General features: G+C 40.5%; 4 protein-coding genes across 6 annotated transcripts; 2 read left to right on the forward strand and 2 right to left on the reverse strand.

Annotated features, from left to right (window-relative positions):
• The first annotated feature begins 238 nt into the window (after positions 1-238).
• On the forward strand, positions 239-4184 carry LOC116264251 (probable receptor-like protein kinase At2g42960). The gene is made up of 8 exons (XM_031644374.2): positions 239-692; positions 1444-2116; positions 2197-2301; positions 2583-2705; positions 2835-3005; positions 3121-3250; positions 3355-3564; positions 3659-4184. Exons 2-8 carry the CDS (start codon positions 1455-1457, stop codon positions 3722-3724), a joined length of 1467 nt encoding a protein of 488 aa, XP_031500234.1. The 5' UTR covers positions 239-692; positions 1444-1454; the 3' UTR covers positions 3725-4184.
• Positions 4185-6587: 2403 nt separating this feature from the next.
• Positions 6588-9785, forward strand: LOC116264252 (cold-regulated 413 inner membrane protein 1, chloroplastic-like). Of its 2 annotated transcripts, none has more exons than XM_031644376.2 (6): positions 6588-6864; positions 6993-7145; positions 8853-8948; positions 9015-9079; positions 9256-9325; positions 9404-9785. In XM_031644376.2, the coding sequence occupies exons 1-6, from the start codon at positions 6728-6730 to the stop codon at positions 9567-9569; spliced, it is 687 nt and encodes a 228-aa protein (XP_031500236.1). In that variant the 5' UTR covers positions 6588-6727; the 3' UTR covers positions 9570-9785. The 2 variants fall into 2 exon arrangements, with proteins under 2 accessions (XP_031500236.1, XP_031500235.1); XM_031644375.2 differs by having other exon boundaries at positions 6598-6885.
• Positions 9786-12151: 2366 nt separating this feature from the next.
• On the reverse strand, positions 12152-13770 carry LOC116263858 (uncharacterized). The gene has a single exon (XM_031643658.2). It carries the CDS (start codon positions 13380-13382, stop codon positions 12495-12497), a length of 888 nt encoding a protein of 295 aa, XP_031499518.1. The 5' UTR covers positions 13383-13770; the 3' UTR covers positions 12152-12494.
• Positions 13771-15656: 1886 nt separating this feature from the next.
• LOC116263983 (PLASMODESMATA CALLOSE-BINDING PROTEIN 5-like) lies at positions 15657-19097 on the reverse strand. Of its 2 annotated transcripts, XM_031643843.2 has the most exons (5): positions 18499-19097; positions 16882-17376; positions 16737-16782; positions 16244-16283; positions 15657-16109 (listed from the first exon to the last, which is right to left on the reverse strand). In XM_031643843.2, the coding sequence occupies exons 1-5, from the start codon at positions 18560-18562 to the stop codon at positions 15936-15938; spliced, it is 819 nt and encodes a 272-aa protein (XP_031499703.1). In that variant the 5' UTR covers positions 18563-19097; the 3' UTR covers positions 15657-15935. The 2 variants fall into 2 exon arrangements, with proteins under 2 accessions (XP_031499703.1, XP_031499705.1); XM_031643845.2 differs by lacking the exon at positions 16737-16782 and having other exon boundaries at positions 18499-19010.
• Between the last annotated feature and the right edge of the window lie 2209 nt (positions 19098-21306).

Here is a 21306-nt window from a genome sequence, read left to right on the forward strand (position 1 = left end):
ATTCCCTTCATTCTCTCTTCTAAAATCAGAATTTAGCAGAAGCATGATTTTTTTTAAAAAAAATTTACTGATTGCGATAATTGGTAAATGTTGCCGCTTTTGCCAAAAAGTAATTTTGGGTTATGGAAATTCATCCGTTTGCAAAGTGGTAGCGTGTCGTGTCGATGCGATGGATGTTGCCTACTTGTTCAACCCTGAGTGGTGGTGGGCTGGCTTCTGGCTTCTGGCCTTGGCCCTTCCTTTTACTACCAGTTCTTTTTCTCCTCCTTTTTATCTCTCTCTTTCTCTGTGGCACACCAGAGGGGCGCTTGACGCGCTAACTCTTCCTACAAAAATGTGGCCTATTTTGACAGACGAACAAGCTTGTAGCTCCTTGGCATCTGTTGTTTGAGTGGTTTTCCGGCCTGCATTTCTGCACGCATCGCCTGAAAGACAAACTTCCTTGGTCCCAATGATCTTTGCTTGGGGGTTTAGGGTTTAAATGGGCTGAAAAGTTTGTGGCTGCTCGTCTGTTTCGGGATTAAATGCCTGTGCAAGGACAAGAGGAGCAAGAAAAAAAAGACCGAAAGGAAAAAGGAGTGTTTCTTTCTCGGTTGGTGTTGATTGGGAGTGGATCAAAGGGCTTCATTCTACAGTGGCCTACAACAGCGGAGGTATGATCGTTGCGGTCCGAGCTTTTGAGGTTTGCTATGGTTGGTATCGAGATTCCTTTCCTTGCTCGCATTTTTACCTTTCTCTTGTGGCGTTTTCTAAAAGGAAGTGGAATTGTTCTTCGGCTTAACTTGTGGTCAATATGTTGGTTCTTGTGATTGTTAGGGTTATATGGTTCTTCGGTGTCAATGTGGTTGTCTGTTTGATGTTAAATTTGTTCTCAGTCCAACTACCAACTGGGATGTCCGATATTTCTGTGAGATCATGGCTGAAATTAGAGTCGTTCGTCATGTGTTAAAGTTTCACAGAGCGATGCCTTGAATATAATGAATGTAAAGCTTCTTGGCTAGTGTAGACTAAAATCGTGGAAAAAAAAAGATCTTTTGGGCGACTCTGACTTAAGAAAAAAAATAGTTGAAGGCCGTATACAGAACGAAGGGTACGGATGTGCTAAATGTGTTATATCGTTCTATAGTATCTCATCCCTTCAGTGAATTAGTCAATAATCTGCCGTGCTGCGCCCTATGGAGAAGCGATTCAGTTGTTCATTTGACCCCGTACAAATAGTTTCTATTGCATAGCATAAGATTGTCCCTGTCGTTTGTGTTTTGTGACAACTTGAATATGGGTACTTCATATTGTAATGATTTTAATGGATATTTTGCTTTTAGCTAGCAGAATGAGATTTTTTTTCCCCTTACAAGACGATCAGAGATGCGACTCTTAAGTCTGTCTCTGTTAGTCTATACTAATTAATAGATGCTAATTACTGTTCCGATTTTTTACTTATAGTAGTATGAAAGATGTCATCCTCCCTGAGTGAATCGCTTTCAAGAAAGACAGCTCTCTTTGGTCTTAAATTATGGGTCGTGATCTGTATCTCAGTTGGGATATTCATAGCGATGGCTCTGTCTATTTTGGCTATGTGGTTGGCCTCTCAAAAGAAATCGAAAAGAACACTCGATAAATTCCCACTCTCTCAAATCCCCAGTGTATCCAAGGAGATAAAAGTTGACAGAGTGGCTGCTCACAATCTGAATACAGCTTTCCGAAATCATGATGGTGTTGCCTTCAATTTGCATGATCAGTCTAGCACAAAAGACTCAGAGAAGATGTCAGTGCATTTGGGCAGGAGCAGATCAAGTGATGCCGATAATCTCAGTCAGTGCAGTTCAGTTTATCAGCTGGAGAGAGCTGGCAGTTCACAGTCAGGTGATGATGGAAGCTCGGGCCATGTCCATAACCCATCTTCATCACATGGTTACAGGACAGCTTCTCCATTGACAGGCTTACCTGAAGTATCACATCTTGGCTGGGGCCACTGGTTTACATTAAGGGATTTAGAGTTGGCAACTAGTCGCTTCTCAAAGGATAATGTACTTGGTGAGGGTGGATATGGAGTTGTGTATAAAGGGCAGTTAGTCAATGGGACCCCTGTAGCTGTGAAGAAACTCCTCAACAACATGTAATTCCAGTAAAATTCATATTTATCTTCGTCCTCATCTTCACCCCTCTCATTCAGATTATTTTACTGGAAATATACAGGGGACAAGCAGAGAAAGAATTTAGAGTAGAGGTGGAGGCTATTGGCCATGTGCGTCACAAAAATCTTGTGCGTCTACTGGGTTACTGTGTGGAAGGAACTCACAGGTAAAGTGTTTTTTTTTTGTTCTGCTTATTTTTGTAGAATTTTTGGTTTCATGTGGAATGTATACAAGTTATGAGATTCATGTTATCAATTAATGATGTTAAACATAAAAGAAGTACAATTACAAAATTTGGTTTTTAATATCATGTTTCATTTGAAGTTTTGAACTATATTTTTTCGTTCCTCGTTATTTTATCTACTCTTTCCTTATTGAATTTATGCCTGTTTCATTTGGATCATAATTTTTATTCCTTTGCTAATTCTTTCCTGTATCGAAGTACAGAATGTTGGTATATGAGTATGTTAACAACGGGAACTTAGAGCAATGGCTTCATGGTGCAATGCGCCAGCGAGGTTCACTGAGTTGGGAGGCACGCATGAAGGTTATACTAGGCACTGCTAAAGCGTATGCCACAAAACCCTGCCTCCATCTTTCCTTGCTAATAATTCAATGGTTTTTTCCTCCGTTTTTGCATGATGAACTTGGAATATTGCAATAAAATGGCTTAATCATAATTTCACCAATTGTTTGCAGACTTGCATATTTACATGAAGCTATAGAGCCAAAAGTTGTTCATAGAGACATAAAGTCCAGCAATATCCTGATTGATGAAGATTTCAATGCGAAAGTTTCTGACTTTGGCCTAGCTAAGCTGCTGGGCTCAGGAAAGAGCCATGTAACAACGAGAGTGATGGGAACATTTGGGTACAAACTGTGGCTGTGACGCAGCCTGCATCCTTGCTCTATTGCATTTTATGATTGATTGGCTTCAAACAATCTAATGTTTGTTAAAGCTGTTATATTGTTCCAATGACTTCAGATATGTAGCCCCAGAATATGCAAACACAGGACTGTTGAATGAGAAGAGTGATATCTACAGCTTTGGTGTCCTCCTGCTGGAGGCAGTTACTGGAAGAGATCCTGTAGATTATGGCAGGCCTGCCAATGAGGTAAATATCAGTGCATGCTCCACAATTATATGCATGCTAGAGAGAGAAAATTTTTGAATTAAAATCTTGCTGAACACTCCTGGTGTGGGATTATGTGTATACAGGTGAATCTCGTGGAGTGGCTGAAGCAGATGGTAGCAAATAGGCATTCCGAGGAAGTTATAGATCCAAATTTGGAAGTTAAGCCATCTACACGGGCATTAAAACGTGCCTTACTCATTGCTTTGCGCTGTGTTGATCCTGATTCAGAAAAACGACCCCAGATGGGTCAAGTTGTCAGAATGCTTGAAGCAGAGGAATTCCCATACCGTCAGGTTTTCATATAGCAGTCTAGCTTCAAAACTCTGTAGTGATTTTCATAAAAAAATGGTCATTCCTGAACTTTTAGTTTGGCCTTACATTTTGCAGGAGAGAAGGAACAGGCACAGTCGTTCTGGGAGCGCAGAGATTGAGTCTACAAAGGATAACCCATAAAAATGCCAAAGTAGATCCTGATTTGTCATCAAAAGTGTCTAAGGGAATCACTCAGATATCTTTTTCTTTTTCTAACAAAGAGAGCTGCTTTTGCTCTTTTTACAACCTTCAAGAGATCAAAAGTTCACATGCATACTGGAGTGATGCAGGTGCCAAGGTAAAGGACCCATTTGGTAACAATTCAAGACACAAATGGAGTAAGCCGGGAGCTGCTTTAACTAGAGAAGGGTCCACCATTGTGAATAAGATAGAAGTCTCTCTCTCTCTCTCTCTACTCCCCTCCCTCTGTGGTCTGATTACCCAAAATTGTTAGTGTATAAAATTGTTAACTACTCATGGAAGATGTCCCAAACCACACATGATTCCTTTTCTTTTCCCTCTACCATTACCATGGACTGTTGCGTTCTTTGCTACTGCGTTTGATGCTTCAGTGACCGCTGTTGAATGATTTTTTGAGCTACCCATTTTTGTTCATCTATACTTAAATGGTGACGCTGTTCCTTGTTTTTATAGTAATTGAATGGAATGATGCCTTATCTCGTTTAACTTATCCTATCCTTGGAGCTTAAACTGCATTTTCTGATCATGCACTGCCTGGTGGATCCAAGAAGTTTTCCCTATGCTTCTGCGAGACGAGATTCCTGAACTCGGTCTTGGTGGAAATGGGAAAACTTTGGAACCCACGTGGAAGAAGCCTTTTGAAGATCATACTGATGTTGGGACGCAGCATTACTTTGCACTGCGTTCCATAAATTGGTTGGTAGTAGTAAACAGCTGCTGTTGGTGAGGTGGTAGATTTGTACTACTGTACAATAGGAACTGAAAAATGATAAAGAAAATGAAGGTGTCAAAACAAGCTTCTCCCTTCTTTTTCTTCTTATGTGAGAAATGTCTCGTGAAAAATTTGGTGTATGAACATTACTGATGGAAAAAAGTCACTTTCCTGTTAATTGGGCCTCCTTTATGGGAAAGAAAAAAGCTGGTTTCCTCATTGAAACAGAGGGAGCGGATAGAGCTGAGGTGGGTATGAGGTGTGAGAAACGCAGTCAGAGTTTGAACAGAGTGGCCATTGCCTTTTTGCAAAAACCGAAGCATAGGCATATGGCGTCAACTGTCTGCTGGTTGGGAAGGTAAACAGATTTTACCTGCATCCTGTGACAGGGTCAAGTCTAGGTTTCCCTTTGATTCTTTTTTCTCATGTGGGGCCTAACTTACCTGGTTTTCCATGTGAAAGTTATTTTTGTGTTAAATGTGCAGGTCCCACCCAAACCATACGCCAAGGAAGTGTTTGTTCTGCTTTGGAAACGAGATCTTTCATACGCAAGGAATGCCTCTTTCCTGAGAAAAATGCTCAAGCAAACAACCATAAAACCCAATTAGTTATTGATAAATCAATCTTTCTCTCTTTCTCTTCTCTGCACCAACTAGTGTGTAGCATAGCTGGTTGGACAAGAGATCAGAGGTTCGATTCCCTTCAGTTGAATTTGAGACTTGAGGGCTCAGGGTGAGATTCTTGGGGTTATGGTTGCCTCTTCCCCACCCTCTCTCTCTCTCTCCTTCTCATTCTCTCTCTTCTTTCTCTTATAAAATGTGGTTATGCAAATAAAACCAGTGTTCCTGTATCACGTTATTTTTCTTTTTCACCTGATAATTCATCAGAATTTTACTTATCCAAGGTATCTTTGGACCCTAACACGGGTAGAGAGTTAAAAGCTTAAAAATGATGAAAATACCAAAAGGAAACCTATTTAATGGGAAAAAATAAAAAGACAATTGCTTTTTTTTCGTAAAATAATGAAAATATTTTTTTTTAATACCAAAAATTGCCCCTCTTCTCTTTTTGAAAAGAAAATACTTCACAAACAAATTGATTGCTAGGAACAGAGGTAGAGCTAGCTAGAAATTTTTCATGATATGAGCTGAAGTACCATTTTTCAAATAAAATTGAACATGTAAATTTATTATTTTTTCTGTAATTTTTTTTCTTGGGTTAAGTGTAAGGCCCTTGCCAGCCCCTAGCTAGAAACATGTTACTACTAGATAGCACATGTTCTTCAAAATTTTATAAACCTACACCCACATAAAGTCCATTTGGTTTTTTATATATATGAAGCACTAAATATATAATTAACAAATTTTCAATTGACCATAAAATAGTGACCCAGATTTAGTAGGACTACCCATGTAACTGGGTTCACCCAAATTTTAATAGTGAATTAAGGTTTTCTCTGGACTTCTTCTTATACTCTTACTATTTCTGTTTATAAAAGAGTTCTTAGATAAAGGCTTCTTCTTCGAGAATGGGCACTTATAAAAAGGCTGTACTGCTCTTTATAAAAGCTGTCTTGTGATAATACTTGAGCAACTATTGCATTATCTGGTATTCAAATATCAGAGTCATGTTGGGTGTTCTTATATTAATCTTGCCTAATTTCCCTGCCGTGTAAAACATTTTAATCAAATAAAATATTCATTCTTTGACATGCCTCTTGATTGTTGAGCTAAAAAGGAAAACCATAAACAAAAAGAAAAAGAGTGATCAAGAATGGAGCATCTAGCTAGTCACTGAAATTAACAAAAAACTGGCGTCTTCTAGCACCTTTTTCCGGCCAAAGAAAGAGCGGAAATTTAGGAAAATGGTGTACCAAGAAACGAAAAGCTGGGGTGTTTGAATGATACATCAAAACCAATTTTTTGGTAGTAAAAAATTGTTTTGATGTTTCCTGCATTTGGTAGTAAAACAATGGTCACTCTTCAGGCATTAGATAAATTTTTTTGGACTTTATCGTATAATTTTTCCTTTTTTTTTTTGTCTTTTTCTCGCCTAAGGCGACAACTGCTCCCGGAAAACTTTCGCCTTTGAGTGCGGACAAACCCAAGGCGTTGCCACGTGTACGATGCGGCTGGCTTCTCTCTCTAACCGTCTCCACTGTGTTCTGTGTTCGTGAGAGGGTGAAGAAGAAGAAGAAGAATTGAATAGCCTGGAGATAGAGCGTGAAAATTATGGCTTCTCTTCTGTTCCGTCCCCTGTTCACTTCATCAGTTGTGGTGAAATTGAAGGCCTCATCCTCTCCCTCTGCTCGTTGTCTTCCTTGCAAGACACAATGCCTCCTCCTCGATCACCACCAATGTCATAAGAGGTGCCTCTCTGCAATCCCCAGGTCCTCTCTCTCTCTCTTTCTCTTTCTCTCTCGCGGAGACACATATGCCTGGGCTGACCTGTAGTTTTCCTATGAATCCTGTGGTTGGCTCACGTAAAAATTGACAGGACTCTCCCCTCATTGTGGCTGGCTGAGAGGAAGGAGGATGGAAGCAGTAGCAGGAGGAGAAGAGGAGGAGGAGCTGCAGCAATGCGTTGGAGGTGTTCCATCGCGTACCTTCCACCAGAGACCGTTCAGTGGGTCTGCTCTATTTCCGTCGCGTAAGACTTCTTGAGGACCAAATTGAACCTTTTTCTGAGTTTGGAACTACCTAGTGCATGGAGAACCTTTTTTTCGCTCCCACGATGATCCTCTTCCTTTTTCTCTCTCCCCCCCCTTCTTTTTTTCTCTTCAATCGTTACTGATTGGAGGCATGCGGCTTACCAGCCCAATAGGAAACGACATTTCATTTTCATATGATACGGAAGGAACTGTAGGACAGATCGTCTTGGATATTGAATTTAGCAAATCAAAGAAAAATCTTAAATAACTGGTGTCAAAGCTATTTTTGCAATATCGCAGACTTACCATGAAATTTCTGCATATATCTTGCTTATTCTTCTACATTCTGGTGTATTCTTTCAATTATAGATGTTAATACCTTCTCCTACAGGCTGCTAGTACGTTGATGTTATGTAACTGAGATATAAATTGATCTCTAATTGTACGATCCACATGGATGATTATTAACATATTTCATTGCTTTGTAGGGTCGGTGTTTCTGTTTGTAGCTTGAGACTTTTCCCTTTGACTTTCTCTACCGTACGTAAGATGAGTTCTAATTTTTTAAATGCTGAAAAATGGACTGCAGAAAAGCGACATGATTGCAAAAAGGTGCTCCTTAGACCAGGGTAGGGCATCGGACTTGAGGCCTTCAAGTTGAAGGAGGTTAAGAGTCCAACACCCAGTATCGTGGCCATCAACACCTGAGTCCGTAGATCTTACAGATTGAGAGGCAATGTCTCTTGAATATTTAGAATCAAAGTTGACATCTTTAACACATAAAATGGAATTTCATGCTTTTTTTGTCTATCTTTAACTTCTTTCCACCATCTGCTTCGAATTTTTTGGGAAAGTATGCGTTCCATGAACCTGGCAGAGCCGTACGATGAATACCCCAATACTGTTTGCAGGCGTTCTCCTCAAAATTAAATTTCTATAAATAATACGAGTAATTCTTAATAGACATTCCTCTGATGAAATGGCTTGAGCAAAGATCCCAACAGTTGTCTTTCTATGTTTGCAGGCTTTCTGCTCAAAATTTAATTGCTACAAATATGTAGGAATTCTTAGTAGATCTATTCATTCCTCTGATGCAACAACTGGAGCTAAGAAGTAAAAACCCAACATTCAACTGTCTATGTTTGTAGGCGTGCTGCTCAAGATTCATTTTCTACAAATAAGTTTAGTGTTCTTATCTGATCCAGCCATTCCTCTGATCCAGCAGCTTGCACTTGGCTGCAACTGATGTTAAAATATCAGCTTCATAGACCACATCATCGTAGCCAATTTTGGCTGGTTAACTTGTTATTTATTTAGTGTAACTGGATCTGCAGTCGCTGTAGCTGTATGCATGGTCAGAGTTCTTATTGGGTCCTTTGTAAGCTCAAGGCTAAACTAGTGTTCTTTGGAGTCCTATTCATTGGACTCAGTCCATATCCAAAATTCAATTTTTCTCGAACTGAAGTCCATCCCAATTAGCTGGTCACTCTGCGAGATCTGACCAGGTTGTGAACTGCACTTCCAAACCAACTCATACTAACCTGCTCAAGTTCAATCTGAATTAGCCTTCTTTCATTGTTACAAACTATTTTCTATTTGTAAAGCATCACATTCATCATTCTAGAGTAAATTGTTGAATGAAGCTATTGTTTTTTAAAACCGTGATCACCAGAAGTTCTTATAGTTGCAGTTGTTTCTGTTTCTAGGGTTCTGATGCTTGCAAGAGGCACTGCAATTCAAAAACAGTTCTTGGTGCCGCTCTTTGCTCTCCAAGCTCCACAAAGTGTTGTTGCATGGGCCAGGTGAAGTTATCCCAACTCATTAGAGTTCATCAGCCAACCTGCTCTAAAATTCAATACATATGGCAGGGGTGAATATGGTGTCTGGAGTGCGTTCTTAGCTCTTTTAGTGAGACTCTTCTATTTTATTCCAGGTTGGTATTTTTGGAATTTCTGCTGCTGCAACTGCTCTCAATCTTGAAACATTTTCAGCTACTCTTTCTGTTATATCTGAATGTTATTAATTGCTGTTTTTATTCCTGTAATTTCACTATTGAAAATGTTGGTTGATATTTCAAAATAAAGTATGCGCTCTTTTACTAAATTGCAGGTGAACTTGAGCTGCCTTTCATAGCATTGTTGCTACTGATTGTTGCTCCTTACCAAGCATCAAATCTGAGGTAGATAATGGAACATAGACATTTCCTTCTGATTGTTGTTTGTCCATGTATATTAATCTTCTAATCTTCATGATTCAGAGGGACTCAAGCTGGAGCCATTGTCAGCTGGGTGATTGCTGCATACATTGCCTACCAACATTTCTCAAGAATAGGTAGCCTTCAGAAAGCTTTCGATCAAGTATCCATAATTGCAACCTTAGCAGTTCTAGCTGTTGTAAGCATGTTGTGTATTTCTCTGTTATAAGTCTCACTGGTATAGTCTAGCATGTTTCTGTCTGGAAGCTAGAAAGCGAACCAGAGTTTGTGTATGAATGGCAACGTTTGGTAGCTTGCCGTTGTTTTCTTCTCTATGAACTGCAAATATTACCTGAAAGATACTGTACTTCATACAGTTATGTACATAAGTTACAGGCCAAAGACAGATTGGCGCATAAGAGGATCTCTACCCTTCACATCTGCATCAGGCCTTAGCCTCTTGGCGTCCAAGTAAAAACAATATCTATTGCCATATTTCGGATAGTTAAAGGACACTTTTCTTTTTTCATTTCTTAAACCCAAAGCTGAGATCCAAGGATTAGAAACACAATTTTGTTACTAATCACTCAAGTTCTGAGCACATGGATCTCAATCAAAAGCTGAATATCATATTGTTGCTAATGAAAACTGGAACGCTAACGTTTGCCACCTTTCTGGGTGTATGTCCTAACTGTAGGTATACTCTACGATTAGGTTCTTCAAGATTTTGATCAAATTGTTAGTTTCCTCGTAGATTTTCCTCACTCAGGTCTAGTGGTCTTCTTCTCAACTGCATGGACTTGGCTCTTGGGGCTCATGAGAACGTGATCGTTTGTGCACGAACTAGAAAAAGAAAAGGTTGAGAGACACAGAGAGAAACCAGATCCTGTTCCTGCTATAACAAAGTATGGTCTTTACCAACATACTGAGAATGCCACAACTTCAAAATCCTGTTTGAGAATGCCATAATTTCCAATGTGGATGAGAATTTGGATAACGTTTTAGAATTCAACTAATGCAAACATGATACTCTTACTGATTTTGACTCCTGAAATTGATGTAGAATCTGCAACGACGTACTTGGTTCAGGATCAGCGAACTGTCTAGTTATCCGCTAAACACTAAACTAAATTCTGCAGCCGAGCTCGTCTATACTCTATTTATGTCGCCTAACCGTTAACTTTTGGGTTAGGAAGGCACATATTTGGGTGCACAGAGTGAAAATCTCTCAAGTAGAGAGGATCAGGCCTCCCAGCAACGTGAAACACCACTAGAACGTGCATATGCTTTGAATCTTCGTTCTACTTTCAAATGCCACCACTGCAGACTGTTTGATAAAACCCAAGCGTTTTACCCTGTGATCTACCAATTTGATTCAACATCAAACATTAACCAAAACTAGGTGTAATCTTTTGGGCCCATTTGATAACAGTAATAAGCTGTTGCTATCTCATAAACTTGCTCCAAATATTAGGACAGAGTCATGAAATACAGTGACAGCATGAATTTGCCTAAATTTTTTGGGCAAATACATAGAACATAAGAACTTATTACTGTCGCCAAATGGCCCATTTGGTGCTCAAGGTGGAGATGTTGATGAGTTACATTTTCCCTACCACCGAGTCGGATCTAATTCTGATTAACTAAAGGGGTTCTGACAAAAGGAAAATTTATCTAATTAGTGACACATGGAGACTACAGTAAGATATTTTCATCAAATCAGTTTGAGGCTTTGGTTTCTGCTTGGTATTTGAATCTGGTTAGAATGAAAACTATCTGAATCTGAATCTGGCTTATCTCCTTTCAAATCCAAATTTGACCGTGCATCTAACTATTAGACTCAAATGACGGTGGCGACACCTCAACAGAATCTGTACCTTCTTTGAGAGAGAAAAGATGAGGAGGAAATATATTATGTACCAAGCAAAATGAATATCAATGCCTCCATGGATATGCTCAACTCACATCTCATGTGCAGCTACATGCGCGTACCTCACACTTGGAGAGAGGCCGACAGAGATAGGTGGCTTTCAGTCAGCAATCGGAGATGAACCCTTGCTGTCTAAAAGTTTAAGCATTTTATATTTATTTTCTGTGTCTGTGCTTCATTAGTACAGCTTTTTTATGTTTTTACATTATTCTTGTCTTGAAGGCCTAAAAACTGCAGAAGAATGAACCTTTTAAATTTTTGGAAAGATTTTCAGGCGCTGACATCTTTACTACTTGAAGCCACCGTCATTGTGACGATGAGCTGGCTGTTAAAAAAATTTAAAATATTCGACACGTCCTTCGTTTTCGTCTTCCTGTAAGAAACATAAAAAATGACCGCAAGCAAATTTGAATCCAGATCCAATCCCAAGCTTAGAACAGGACCTGGAATCCGCATCTGTGCCAGATTGGGCCAGGCTAGCAAGGTGCTGGCATATTTTTATTTTTAACTGTATTGTTTCAGGTAGGTAAAGTTTGTTTGCACATCCTGATTTTGGAGGGGAAAGTTACCTTAGTAAGGGGTGGAAGTGGAAAATTTTACCTTCATCTTAAAATGAACTGTGTTTGATGAACTACAAAAGGTTCGATTGTTTGATGACCGAGGAAAGGGAAGGGGAGAAAAACAATTAGAAACAACTAACTATTGGAAATAGTTTCCCCAGGGTCGAACAGTGTATTGTTTCAGTCAAATCTGTCTGCATAGATGAAGTCATGGTGTTCTACATGCTCTGAAATTACTCCGTTGTCACACCAACCCAATTTCATTCCGGAGGGGGCATGACTTGAAATGGTAAAATTCTTTTAACAAAACAATTCTTTCAGTACGCCAAGAAAAATTTTCACATAAAAAACTCAGATCTTCTTAGAGACATTTTTTTCTTTCCGCCAAGCTGTATGAAAAAGTTTCACCCGGTTTGTACTTGAGAAATACAAACTAGTGAAATTTCATTAGTCGTAGTGGGAGATCAATCGGTTTTGTTCTCTGTTGTATTCAAGATATTCTCCTTCGAGATTTGTAGATTGAGAGTTACGAAATTGCAACTGAAACTAATGATATGCTACTCTTTCAATCTAATCAAGATGAAAATCGAATTCGCTGAGGCCTGTTGTTGAATCCATCTTCATGTTGTAATTCGACTGAGATATAAAATTGCATTTAGTCCGGCTACTGAGTCCACGTCCTCCAAGACGGGCAAGCGTCAGACGTAGACTGTGATGCCAAGGCGAGAGCCGAAGAGAAGGATGAGCAGAGCCTCATGGAGGACGTCCCCAACGCCTCGTCCACCATCTCCGGCCGCCATCCTTCCGCCATCTTCTCGTTCAGCCGGGCCACAAAACCGCTGCTCATGCACTCGCAATACCCGATAAACGCCGCGACCTCGCCCGGATCCTCCGCCAACCAGCACTCTCTGCTTCTGCTGCCGCTGACGTTGGTCTCTCCCGTCCTTCCATTGCCTTCTCCTGTAGGTACTCTCGCGACCTTAAGCCCTCCCACCGATGCGAGGGTAACATAATCAGCTATCCCGTCGAGCAACTCCGCCGGCGTTCGGCCGTCGCCGTCAGACAGCCATACGTAGGCCATGACTTTCTGCACAGCCGACCCCACCACCCTTCTGACCTTCCCCACGTCCTCTTTCTCCCGAAGAATCCCGCTGCCAACATAGATCGTGTAACAAAAGCATTGCTCTGCGCAGTTTCCCGCGTCTGCGGCAAAGAAAGCAGTACTCCCCGGCTGGTCGGAGGCAGAAAGCCGGACGGTGATGCTTACTCGCTTCACGACCTTCTTTCTGTTTTGAGCGTTCTCACCGTAGAGGAGGCGCTCTGCGGCTCGGCTAGATGAGAGAACCATCCGGTCGATGCGGTCGTCGGCCACGAACAACATGTGGAACCGCCGAGCGGACGTGGCGTCGGCGATCTCGTTGCTCACATGGATGTCGAACCCTTTGGAGGCTTCGTGGTTCGCCCAGACGGAGACGGCGGCGACGGCGAAGACGGTGAAAAGACGGAGGGTGATGCCGCCGCTTGTGCTTCGACTCTTCTCCTCCCCTTCCATTTCTTCCAAAGCTTAATCAATCAACAGGGCTTCAGCGTCTCCCCAAGTAACCGAGAAACTCCCAGGAATCCATTATCGCCATTTTGAATTGGTGGCAGAGGAAAAGAGGGAAGTGGTAAGGTCTTCTATTATTGGTTTCGTCTCGGCATCGACGAACCACGGTGGAGGGGAGGCCCACCGCCACCGTCACCATCACCATTTCTTTCTTCCTTTTTCTTCTTCGCGTCTGTCGATAATCTGTCTATCCTTTTCCTTCTTCCCCCACGACATGTAAAATGGTAACCTTTGCGTAGTTGATACCTCCACGGCGACGGTAACTTGCAGACCGTTCAGCAAGAACGGAAACTATATTTTCCACGAGAAACAGCGACACTATTTTCGTGTCGACTTTTTAAACGGCCCAAAAGAGTAGAAGTATTTGATTGAAAATAGTAGAATTTTATGTTCATATATATACACAGTATATGCTTTTTTCTTTTTTTCTTTTTTGAATGATTAGCCTACGTTGTGTTTTCGGGAATCAGCCGGAAATATCTTGTTCAAATAAAATTAATGGCAAATGTGGCTAATTTGAGTCGTAAGTGTATTTAAGTTTTTTTTTAATTTCTAATCAATACACACACACATATATTCCTCTGCTCAACAAAATTAAATTCTTTTGCTTATTAATTCACAAGTAATTTGATTCAATCGATTTCTCATGATACTCTCACAAGTACACTAACAACTCTAGGAGGACTAAATCTATAGTTCAAGAGTTTGTAGTTCAGCAAAAAAAAAAAAAGTCCATTTTCTCGAAGCTCTATGATTGATGTCTTTCTCAATCATTCCAAGCGGATAAATCCTCCGACTGATCCCCAATTGAGTGGTGAACTGGAGGTACGGTGTCAACGTCCGGCATGGACCGTTCTCCTCCCACACGGTCCTACAAGTTTCCAAGTTGGCTTAGTTTAGAAAAGAAAAATGTGAAGGAAGAAAAAAAAGAAACAATCATTAATGGTGAATTATTTATTTTGTTATATTCATATTTCTAGAAACCTAGGTTGTATGCATAAGGGTGGTGCATGCGACAGATATATACTACCAAAAAAAAAAAAAAAAGGAAGGAAGAGTTGGGTACTTTGGGGTTTTTTCAAAAAGATTTTTTTTTTTTAACATTTCTACTATTTTTTTGTCTTTATAAGAGAGCGTTCTTTTTTTTTTGCATATAATGTTTGTGTCTACGTTCAAGCGGGTCAGTTAAAAGACAAAAGCAATTTGAGTGTTGGGTGGTGAACACGGGCTCCCATATTCGGGTAGTTTTTTTTGTTATTTTTCAAAATGAAATGGACACATTTCAGTCATTATGGAAAAACAACAAGTTTCACTTTTCTCACCTTTGCCCACACAGGGTCTTTGTCACAAATATCGTTCGGCAATGTTTTTGCTGAGTATTTTTTGGTGAAGTTAGTTTTCTTGAGAATACTTCCCCGAGTTGACTGCACTGCTGAAAGACAACAAGGAATGACGGGGACATAGCCTGTCTCTCGCAGATTACTACATGAATATCATCACTCATCCCTTCTTGAGACGTGCATTCAACCCAGGGAATGAGTTTGAAGGCCCAAAGGAAAAGAAGTCCAGATTGGATCTCTTTCTGTCTTTAAAATGTGGTCCTATTTCAGACCAGTTTTGGACAAATTAGCCATTCCCAACTGGTTGATATGTTTCCTTTCTTTGCTCTTTGTTTCCTGCTTTTATTTGCTTAAGCTGTATTGCCTTTGTGAGTGAATCTTTGTCCGGTTGTGAGAAATCTGAATCTCTGTTTAGGCCTTTCACAGATGAATGAATAAAAGGTAAAAGTGGTGGATCATTTGATATGGAAAACAAGCAGAAGGTATTATATGTATCTGCGCAAGATGTTTTACATTGAAGATTTCACTCAATCTGCTTTATGTCTTGATGGCACATGCAAATAGAACGCAGTAAGCTACTAGGAGGAAAATCATTTTCTCAAGTTCAACATCCAGGAAAAGGGTTGTCCACTATGAAAACCTTGCAAGGTCACCCATGTAAGGTGTGCAGAGAAAACCGTGTAGCTCTCCTCTCACCTTCTCAAATGTTGCTGAACTAATAAGGCACAGTTCATGAGGCCTACGTTTTCCAGTACACCACATCCATAAATTTGTTTCTACAGCAGTGATTTATGTAGCAAAGAACACTGATTTCAATATTGTTTACCGATGATGTGTATGTTTCTCAAGAATGTTATCATTCAATAGAAAAGCAGCGAAGAAAAGTAAAACTGCCGACCTTATCAACAGTGAGGCTGACATGAAATTTACTCTTATTTTTCATCTATCTCTGTTTTAACCTTATCCAATAATACAGAAAGGAATATCTGCATGAACAATATAATTAGCTAACATGAATTCCCTAAACTGAATCAACAAAGATGGGGTGTGGTGCTCTAGCTTGTGCTAAACAGAAGCTTCCTGCTTCAACCAAGTCTTCAAACTTTTCTAAGCAGAAAAGGGTCCATGGCGTTGGATCACTTGAAGGTTGTCGCACTGATCAAAACTTTATGGGTGGATCAACCAATGCAGGCATACCAAGGTGAAGAGTAGCAGAGAGCTTATTGAAACAGATGCTGCAAATGAAGTGCTGGTAATGGGGACATCTGACCCATAGGTTGTAGATCCAGGTGAATTGGTCGTAGTGGGTGGAGTCAATGTTGGTGAATTGAAACTGCACATCATATATAAACAAGATAAAGAATTCTTTTCCAATCTTTCCTTCAGTTCTTTGGATTTATTAAGAAAGGGACAACTGAAGTAAACAAAATGCTGAACAAAAAGCTCAAACATGATAGCTTTTCGTACCTGGTTGTGGTTGTGGCCGGATATACACATGAACCAGAGCCTGTAAGAGTTCAGGACATGTGAGGCATGCACCAAAATAAACAAACAAGTAAATAAAAGATAGAAGAATCAATGACTTGACTAACTTTATAACGTGGAGGACAAGAGCCTTTGGTTAATTTCTCCTGCTTAGCTAATTCTAGTGAAACATGATACCAGATAGGATGTAGGCTAGAGTAATAGGGAAAAGAAGCCATGCACCCAGGTAGCCTAACCAATATCACAAACCAAAAATGAAGAAATGCATAACTTTCAGGTGCACGTTACTCATTTCAGGAAAAAGCTTCACCATATGCTTCAAAAAATTGGCGTGCAGAAAATGTCTGAGAAATTTGTATAAAAATCACGCTTGAAGTAATGTTTTGTCATGAATAGGGACGTTATTAGGCACATGAACCACATTTCCACATGTTCACGGTACTTCTCATCCAACAAACCAACTACCATGAATTACCAGGTGAGGTGAACTGCTGAATTTTGTAAGAGCAGGAAGAAACATGCTACAACCAACAAAAAAGAACAATCAATTAAACCAAAGGAAAAGAAGCACATAACGCAGAACACAGTAAATGAAAAAGGAAGCTTATTGTAGTTCTTACTAGGATTAGTTGTCGTAAGCGTAGCAGTTCCCCCAAAGACACAACTGGTATCAACTGGATTCTTCTGATAATAGTTATTGAAAGCATATGATGCATGATCGCGAACAGTGTCGGGATTAAAACAGCTTCCACCCTGCTGAATTGCTGAACAGTCTGCACCACCATATCCACATGCATAGTCGAGGGCAACTTGCAAAGCTGTTTGTGATGCTGATGGACTCGCAATACACCATCTCTGACCACCTGAGGCTGTTGGAGTGGTCGTCGGAGTGGTTGTTGGAGTGGTCGGCGGGGTGTTAGTGGGGGTCGTCCCTGGACTTGTGACAATGGGTGGACTTGTAGTACTAGGATCTAAAGGACTGATTACAGGAACAGTCATCACGGGATATGTGTCCAATTCGCGTCTGTTGTTGATGGAAACGACCTTGCTCTGAACAGCTCTGGATGGTAACATCCCTTTCTGATCAGGTGTATCCTTATTTACAGGGGAATTCCCTAAGAAGAGGGGTCAATTACATCGTCAGTAAACCTGATATCAAGTAATAGCTTAAGCTCAAAGTCTTCAGCATGTATACTGATCCCGGTTTCAACACCAGAGAGAAACTTCATGAAAAAATTTGCTGTAAGCATTCACATCACGGTCCTGATTGCACACATATTAGTGAATGGTCCAATGTAACTGGCTAACAAGAAATTAGAGAATTTTGTAATGTTTGAAAATGTTATAACAGAAGATTGGAATCAATCTTGGAAATCAAGAAACATAAAAGAACAAATATGTTGTTTCGTCTTTTGAAATTCAGTATACAAGATATTTCATGTTTTTGGTGCTGGAAACTCCCTGAACCCCGAAAAACGGCTAGTGCTTTTATATTTGACTTGTCTTTCTTGTATCTGCACGATGCACAATGGAAACAAACAAATGAAGCAGATCCATGAAGAAAAAACTCAAACTGAAAAGACAACGGAGATCATTAATCTCAATTGGCGATTTTTCAAAGTAATAGAATAAGCTAATTAATCAAATGTTCGTCTAAACAAACTTCCGAAATGTGTCAGCAGAAAGCGTGGAGCAAGTTCTTCGACATGATCGGGAAACGGCACATTTTTCGTAATAAGATGAAAACGTTCCTTATTTCATTTCCTTCAGCAACTAGCAAGCCTTTATTTTTACTTCCTGACCATAAATGCCAGCCTTTAAAACGTCAGCAAAAGAGAAATTTATGAAATAATGGTTTCAATGTGCCCCAGGAGAGAGAAAAATAAATGCTGTCAATACCACTGTATTTCGATTAGACACCAAAAATCATTTGGAGGAACAGTGAAGATGACCAAGTGGTAACAGTGATTTCACAAGGCCAACTTTACCAATCAAGGGGATATTGCATAACCATCACATCGTAAGGCAAATAACCACAGATAGAGGGGTGGGAGGGAGGAAGAGAGAGAGAGAGAAATGGATATTGCATAACCATCACATCGTAAGACAAATAACCACAGAGAGAGGGATGGGAGGGAGAGAAAGAGAGAGAGAAGACCATGGTCGACCACATGAGAGGAAGAGACCAACATTAACTCAGGAACTACTGGAAGAAGGAGGAGTACTGATCATTTCACCTGAACCAAGAGCAATAGGACCCAATAGAAGGACGATAAGGAAGTAGCCAATCCTTGAGCCCATCTCTGCTTCTTGTGCCTCGAACGGAGCAAAATATGCACCATGAACTAAGGTTAATTATTTAAACACCTCTGAGCGAAACACATATAGCCTTTGAGAGGGAGAAGGAAAGAAAGAGAATCCTAGTTAGCTTGAGTGGAAGGAGTAAGTAAGAATAACCTTAAAACTTGAAAAGGAAGAGAAAGCAAGATTGAGGAGGCCGAAGAAAAGCAGAATGAGCAGAGCAGCTTGGACTTGGAGTGAAGAGAAAGGAAGCAAAAGAGAGAGAGAGATAGAGAGGCACCAGTACGTGGTTTTTACAAAAAAAAATATATTGTTTGTGCACGAAGGATTCCCCAGCTTTGATGCCATTCTCTTTTTTCTACCATGATCTCTCTTTCTCTCTTTTCTTTTTCTTTGATCTCCTTTTCACTGTGGACTATCCGACTGCAATTAAAGTTGACGATCGACATCGTCGACGTAACTCTACATACCTATTTTGGTCGATCCGTCTGAGAGAGATTGGCACCATTGACGTCAAAGATATTCTCGAAACGGACATTCCCGCGGTCTATGTCACACTGTGCCAAATATGCTGTAGGCCATGTGACAAAAACCCTGTGGATATGTTTTAATTGCAGCAGCAGGAGTCTAGTTTCATTTTCTTTTCTTCTCCCACTTATTTTTTCTTTCTAGTTCAGACGATGGAGGCCTTAAATTGTTGGCAATACACGCGACCGTTTTGAGTTGAGAAGATTTGAGATACCTTACCTGTTAAGAAAGTCTTTCCCGCTTAGACCCATCAAGATCAGGATATAAGAATCGACAGGGAGAGGATCTGCTGATCAATCCGAGTATGGCTGTAGCCTGTAGGCTCCACTGTCGTTAATATTCGTGAAAATGGGGTATACCCAGTTCCATGGCGTTACTTCTCAAGCTACCAAACTGACGGCAGCATTACGAATTTTTTTTTGCTCATCTTTTTCAAACAGTAAGCTAGAGTTAGGTGGACCACAATTGCCTGCTAATTAACTAAAATAGTTTGTACGCTTAAATCAATCACCGAACTAACATTGCTCTCTAAAATTCCAGTTTTTATATGCGTTTCAAGTTTCTATGAGCAGTAAATCGTGAAACTTTCATGCAACTCATGCAGCTGGGGAGTTCCACTGCTGCTCTCAAGAACTGCAGCTGGGAGGTTTTCTGTATGAGTAGCGGCCGCATGCGAATCTCAGTGTGCTGAGATGGGCCTTCTTCTACGATCCATTTCGGACTTTAATTGCAATACCTAGGCGCACATTTATTACCTTTCAAAGGTAAGGACTCTTTTCAGTAAAGTTTTAATTGTTCTCCTGGAGTGAGCCCACCAGACTTAGGGCCGCTATATATGCCATAACCAGTAAAGTTTGGGTAATTATTCACCATGTGGATAGTTCTAATAATGGATTAGGCTTCTGCAGCAAGTCATGGCTATCAGAAGTTGGGATCAAATGGTTCCCAATCGATCCAAATTCGAGAAGAGTAATAAAGATGGGTTCAAGATATGATTTGTTTCTACATCTAAAATGAACCCATTTCGAAACAACCCAAAATGTGAGACTTATGAATAGTTTAGCAGCAAGAACACTTTGTAAGTGTTCCGTGAATCTATCCCAGAGATTAAGGAAGGTTTATAGGACAACCGTTCTAGTGTCCTATGAACCTGCCTCAATATTTGGAGCAGATTCATGTGACACTCCTAAAGTACCTTGCTGCCAAACGACCCCTTAGGCACACTTCTGCGACATAAAAGCTATGGCTAGTACCTCTGTGGGCAGGGGCGGAGGGAGGGGGGGCAGCCCGGGCCATGGCCCGGGTGAGCCCAGAAAAAAAAAATTATATGTAAAAAATCAAATTTTTTTAGTTTGGCCCGACCCGTCACTCCTCTTGGCCTTACTGTCGCTTCTCTTGGCCCAACCCGCGGATGGTTGGCCCGTCCCTAAAAAAAATCCTAGCTCCGCCCCTGTCTGTGGGCACAACCTATATCCCAAACAACACGGTTGCATGCCGCTTCTCGTTATAAATGTTAAATGCAACTTTATATTCTACCTGTCAAATTTGAAATCCATACAGTTTGGTACAGGTACAGAAATCAAACCACTCTTAAGGAGGGAGAGCTAATTGTGCAGGTTCTTGACCATGTGCCACTCCAACATGAACGCTGCTCACTATGCTAACCTCCGTTGGAAACAAAGCACTAGTCAGATAGAAACTTGTTTGACATCTCCAAGTCTTTTGGATTCAAGTCAGGTATCGGGTCAAATCTGAACATTGTTAACCAGTTTTAACAGACAAATCGGGACCCATATTGGCAATTGAATTTGGATCGACCTTGCATCCCAACACAATCAGTAATCCAACCTAATTTGATGTCCAGTGTGATACATAAGCTAACTGGATTCAGGTTCAGTTTGTTTATTCAAAACAATTCAATTTTATGTCTACTTAACCTAGGATCTAACTAAGTCAATTTGGAAAATGCCACTTATATTCCTACATCCATGGGGGCAAGAGAAGCCCACTACGTGACCATGGCCATGGCCATGTGACCTAGACAAGTTCATGTGCACACCAGATCTGGTCTTGTGCCCATGTGCTTTCCATGCAAAAGGGGCCTAAGTCTAGTCAAGCACACTATCTTGAGAGCATCAGAATCAGAGAAGCCCACACACCAAAAGTTACAAAAGGTGCAACTGGCGAAATAATAATGACTTCAAATATTATCTTAA

The sequence above is a fragment of the Nymphaea colorata genome, chromosome 11, assembly GCF_008831285.2.
Source record: "Nymphaea colorata isolate Beijing-Zhang1983 chromosome 11, ASM883128v2, whole genome shotgun sequence".
In the NCBI taxonomy this organism is placed as follows: domain Eukaryota; kingdom Viridiplantae; phylum Streptophyta; class Magnoliopsida; order Nymphaeales; family Nymphaeaceae; genus Nymphaea; species Nymphaea colorata.